This window comes from Girardinichthys multiradiatus, chromosome 15 (assembly GCF_021462225.1).
Source record: "Girardinichthys multiradiatus isolate DD_20200921_A chromosome 15, DD_fGirMul_XY1, whole genome shotgun sequence".
Classification (NCBI taxonomy): Eukaryota; Metazoa; Chordata; class Actinopteri; order Cyprinodontiformes; family Goodeidae; genus Girardinichthys; species Girardinichthys multiradiatus.
In genome coordinates this window covers 13,784,529-13,790,528 of record NC_061808.1, presented here as the reverse complement: position 1 = coordinate 13,790,528, position 6,000 = coordinate 13,784,529, and the positions used below count along the sequence as shown (strand labels likewise).

The 6,000-nt window shown below is 38.1% G+C and overlaps 1 protein-coding gene across 3 annotated transcripts in view; it reads right to left on the bottom strand.

Moving 5' to 3' along the window:
- Nucleotides 1-2,560: 2,560 nt before the first annotated feature.
- LOC124881923 (glutamate receptor ionotropic, kainate 2-like) overlaps nt 2,561-6,000 on the bottom strand; it is a 107,806-nt gene continuing 104,366 nt past the window's right edge. For all 3 annotated transcript variants that reach the window (XM_047387873.1, XM_047387874.1, XM_047387875.1), the window contains one exon: nt 2,561-5,981. In XM_047387873.1, coding sequence (XP_047243829.1) covers nt 5,817-5,981 — 165 coding nt within the window. In that variant the 3' untranslated portion in view covers nt 2,561-5,816. The remainder of the gene's footprint in view (nt 5,982-6,000) is intronic.

Sequence of the window (6,000 nt, the reverse complement as noted above, 5' to 3'; positions counted from 1 at the left end):
CTTAAATATTCCCTTTGCAATTTGCAGTAAGCCATGTAGGGCGTGCAACAAGCACGGCGTTCTGGTCAAATGAGACCAAACGTTTACATTTTACATTTCTCTCTATGCAAAACACTTTGTGTGACAAAAATCTAAGACCCTGAAAACAACTTGAGGATGTGTGGAAAGATTTGAGCATATATGTTGACAGACACTTTCATCCAATCTGATCGATCTTGAGTTATTTTACAACAAAAGTATGGGCAACAATTTCAGTCTCTAGATGTGCAAAGCCAGTAGAAACATACCCAAAAGACATGTAGCTGTAATTGCAGCAAAAGGTGGTTCTACAAAGCACTGAATCATTGAGCATCAACACAAATGTATGCAACAAATTTGAGATTTTTATAGAAAAAAAGTCTGAACTCCTTGTACCCTTTTGTCTTCTAACTTACCATCATTGCAGATCTACAGGGGTTGGACAATGAAACTGAAACACCTGTCATGTTAGTGTGGGAGGTTTCATGGCTAAATTGGACCAGCCTGGTAGCCAGTCTTCATTGATTGCACATTGCACCAGTAAGAGCAGAGTGTGAAGGTTCAATTAGCAGGGTAAGAGCACAGTTTTGCTCAAAATATTGAAATGCACACAACATTATGGGTGACATACCAGAGTTCAAAAGAGGACAAATTGTTGGCGCATCTGTGACCAAGACAGCAAGTCTTAGTGATGTATCAAGAGCCACGGTATCCAGGGTAATGTCAGCATACCACCAAGAAGGACGAATCACATCCAACAGGATTAACTGTGGACGCAAGAGGAAGATGTCTGAAAGGGATGTTCGGGTGCTAACCCGGATTTTATCCAAAAAACATAAAACCACGGCTGCCCAAATCACGGCAGAATTAAATGTGCACCTCAACTCTCCTGTTTCCACCAGAACTGTCCGTCGGGAGCTCCACAGGGTCAATATACACGGCCGAGCTGCTATAGCCAAATCTTTGCTCACTCATGCCAATGCCAAACGTTGGTTACAATGGTGCAAGGAGTGCAAATCGGGGGCTGTGGACAATGTGAAACATGTATTGTTCTCTGATGAGTCCACCTTTACTCTTTTCCCCACATCCGGGAGAGTTACGGTGTGGAGAAGCCCCAAAGAAGCGTACCACCCAGACTGTTGCATGCCCAGAGTGAAGCATGGAGGTGGATCAGTGATGGTTTGGGCTGCCATATCATGGCATTCCCTTGGTCCAATACTTGTGCTAGATGGCCGCGTCACTGCCAAGGACGACCGAACCATTCTTGAGGACCATGTGCATCCAATGGTTCAAACATTGTCATCCTGAAGGCGGTGTCGTGTATTAGGATGACAATGCACCAATACACACAGCAAGACTAGTGAAAGATTGGTTTGATGAACATGAAAGTGAAGTTGAACATCTCTCATGGCCTGCGCAGTCACCAGATCTACATATTATTGAGCCACTTTGGGGTGTTTTGGAGGAGCGAGTCAGGAAACGTTTTCCTCCACCAGTATCACGTAGTGACCTGGCCACTATCCTGTAAGAAGAATGGCTTAAAATCCCTCTGACCACTGTGCAGGACTTGTTTATGTCATTCCCAAGACGAATTGACGCTGTATTGGCCGCAAAAGGAGGCCCTACACCATACTAATAAATTATTGTGGTCTAAAACCAGGTGTTTCAGTTTCATTGTCCAACCCCTGTATGTGTTTAATCTATCACAAAAAACATACTGATAAAGTATATCAAAGTTTGTGGTTGTGTTGTGACATAATGTCAAAATGCATTGTATCTTTGAAAGTATTTGTCTTTAGGAAAATAAAAATGCAAACACCGGAAATAGGAGCAAAGGCATGAATCTTCTAAGTCACATTTTCAGTTTATAGCTCTTGAGAACCACTTTGTTGGTGCAAAATCCTATTTTATTTGTAACAAACTGTATTATCTTGTTTTTCATAGATTCTGCTAACAACACAGGTTGCTAGTTACAAAGTGCCTTAAGACTTTAAAAAAAGAGAAGATCAGATTGTTTTGTAATTTTTTTAGATGGTAATTGTCTCACAGTTTTTTAAAATTATTCTTTAGACCTTCATTTGTCATTTTTTGATATTTCTTTGTCCCACACTTATTGTGCAGTATATGCTTAAAACAAGACAGTCTTTGCGACACAAAAATAAAAATAGTTGATTTAAGATAAATCAGTCTATACATCTGAAATATCTCTTTGCTAAGTTGTTACTTGCAAACCCCAAACTGGTTAATTTCTTGAGTTTGGAAGTTGTTTTTATGCTTAAATATTAGCAGATCAGAATTAAGTCTAAAAAAAGAAAATATTGCCGGTCTTTGAAAAATACATTGAATTTGGAACTTAAGTTGGACTCTGTCTTAAAACCTTTATTTTATAAAGATTTTAAGAAAGACAGGCTCCTTGGGAACAATGTGGAAACACACTAGACATGGCATGACAAAATATAAAAAGCGTAAGCACCGTATGTCTGATTACTTGATCTTTTTTACAAAGTGTAATTGGAATTATGTGAAAAACATGAGGCAGAACTACAGTTATGAGATCTTTAATGACAGTTTTTGTAAAACCTTGCATCAATGTCAAACTCCATGAGCTCACATTGCTTTTTTGACCACTAAGCCTTTGGATTCAACTGAAGATTGTTTTAAGGTTTTCAATCTGTTTGCACCACTAGATATAGCTAAATGGAAAATGACAAGCAACACTAGTAGTTCACCAAAAGCTTAAATATATAATCCCTCTTGTCACTTTTTATATAACAGTTCAATTACAGTACCCCTTAAATGTCCAATCATTAGAGGGTAAGCATTTGTGTCTTCTAACACCTGCAATACCAGATGAATTGAATAAATAGGTCAAGGTAGGGCCAGTGGGAGCAGTAACCTATCAAGTGTGCTTGTCATTTCACTGCAGGGAACAGAGTTAACAGACAGGAAGGGTTGTTGGACCAAATGTTATCGTGTTACATCATGAAGAGAACACACATCTGGAGACAATTAGTGGATAAATAATTTTGCTCAGCCCACAAGCTATCATCAACATCAAGCACTCAAGATCATGAAGCCTACTCGAGGTAAGAAGAATGAAGCACAACCCGGTTTTTGAGCTCAGGTGGGACATTTACTATTCAAGCTACTGATTATCCCACCTTCAGATTTCCTGCAAATGCACTGTTTTGAGCATTCATACAATGCCCACCCCTATCATTATGGCCCACTTTTGAGGTCATTTACAGGTACATCTTAGAAAATTAGATTATCACTAAAAATTTATGATTTATTTGTAATGCTGTTAAAATAGTGAGTTATATTACAATTTGTTACAAAGAGACTGATATATTTCAAGTGTTTATTTCTGGCAATTTTGTGATTATGGCTCACAGCTAAGAAAGATCTAAAAGTATGTTTCTCAGAAAAATGTGAATATCACACAAGACCAATAAAAAATAATTCTGAAACACAGAAAGGTTATGTTATGGGCAAAGAGGTCATGGGGGAGACTGCAGACTTGGCTTGTCTAACAGACAATCAGTGACACCCTCCAAAATAACAGTAAACTACCAAGGTTATTGCTAAAGACACTGGCTGTTCAGATAGTGCTATAACCAGTTGTATTAATGAATAGTTGAGTGGAAGGAACATTTTTGGTAGAAAAAGGAGCACAAAAAGCGGAAAACACCACAGCCTGGAAACAAATATGAAAGATTTGCTGGAGTCAGTGCTTAAGGGGCCATAAAACACAAACTTATTCACATCATGGGAAAAACTGTTACATTTCTTGTGCTACAAATAGGAAACAGAAAAGGAACTGGACTAAAGTCCTCTTTCTAGAAACAAGTGACTTGCATTTCATTTGAAAGTCAAGGCCTGATAGTCTGGATGAAGAGTGTAGAGGCACACAATCCAGAACTATTGTTTGTTTCAAATCCAAATTTTTCTGGGTTCTCTTAACGCAGAAGATCTACAGGATGAGAACCTTTATGCCACACCGCACTAATTCAGTAATTCACGCAAAAGGTGCCCCAATCAAATATTGAGTCCAGGTACTTTACAGTACATGAAAATACTTTTCAGCATGATGCCATTTATATAATAAAACATATTTTTTTTAAGTCTTATGCAATATTCTAATTTTATGAGAAGCTGATTTAGCTGACGTTTAGCTGTAAGCCACATTTATAATTATATATTATGAGTAAACAATTTGAATTTGAAATACATTTTTTAATGATATTCTAATTTATTGAGATGCCACTAAATATGAGTCCTAAAAGTGATAATTTTCAAACTAGGTCGGAACTAATTGCAGTATATACACAATATATGAACTGAAAATAGCTATTCATTGATGAAAAGCTTTTATTATATGTGTTTTAATTAAGCCTGTTTATATAATTCATGTTATTTAAATAATGTATTTTTTATCTTTAAGTCTCTGATAGTTATATGTGAAACCTATAGGTTTCACTAGTTTAAAAAATAAAACTTTTAGGACTTACTATAAGAAAAAAAATCTCATCATAGTACAACAGATCTACAAAACTACGGTTGTATTTATATTCCACAAAAGCAACATTTGCATGTTTTACAATGTCTTTCATGGTGACTCTTCACAGCTACTGTTCATTACACACCCTTTGCTGATGGAACAAGAGTGTGGGTAATCACCACCTTTGCCTACTTCGAGCATCTCTTCATTTACAATTCTTTTGCTCTCCCCCCACCGAAGTCCAATACATTGTCCCAAAACAGTATGTACCGCTGGCCCCATTGAGACTGGCAGACAAAAGACTGAATCTCATATTGATGAAAGCAATGGACTCTACACAGCAGAGCCTGAAGCTTTGTTGTCAAGAGTCTGAGGGCTGAGTTGATATCTGCTACATATTTTGTTCACAGGAGGGGCTACTGTACTATACAAAGTACTACAAAACTTTGTTGTTCTTGTACAAAAACGAACACTTTTGTAGAAATCCCGCCTTTTAAACAACAATCAATACAGAGTGAAAACCGCTGACAGTGTTTAAGGGCGGACATGAGTAATGAGCTTGACAGATTACATTGCTTGTAGAAGCGTCAAACAGAAACAGACGTTGTAGGAGGTTCTTCACAATGGCAGAACTTTGGCACATATAGAAGAAAATGACAAGTATTTGACAAGATCGGCATAGATGATTCCAAACTAATTATCACTTTTATACATCAGTTCATAATAAACCAGATGGTGCTGACTACTTGTAAAGTTTTTGGTGTGAAATTAGTGTTTGTTTAAATGATTTAAGAGACATTCAAGCCACTGAAGGAAGGGGCCACAGACATGAAAGTAAGATAAAGGGCAATGACATCAACAAAAGAACTACAACTGAATTCACTGTTCAAACTGAGTCTTTCCTTATACTCAGCAGTAAAGAGTGTCAAATTACAAAGTAAGTGTCTGTGTATACATGTGTGTTTGTGTTTAAATCCACTTCTGGTGTGAACCAGCATATGTTTATTGTCCCAAACCTGCTTGGATCTGCTTTCAAGTTTACATACGTTACCCTTCCAACCTGGGAGACAGCCCGCAGTTTCCAGCTCCTTTCAAAAAGTCATTGTCACAGTGAGGGGACACTGCTCAGGTATCTGTATTTCCACAGGAAACATCTGTCTACATAAGCATGTTGGTTCAAAAGGGAATCCTGTTGTTATTTCTAACCTCAGCCCGTGGATAGGTCTTTGTTAATTTGACCCCTGTCTCCCCTCAGTGATTTTTTTTTGAGGGGAATGTTTCAGGGTGTTGTCAGTTTTCATGCCATGGTTTCCTTCCCTGGGAGTCTCCTGTCGTTGAATGTGTGCATGTTAATGACCTCCTCTGTCTTGACGATGGCGGGAGGCTGAGGCTTTTGTTTGAGACGACGTTGGCACTTTAGAGAGACACGCAGCTCATCCATCATGGCACTACAAAATGATCGCTGCAAAAGGAAATGCAGA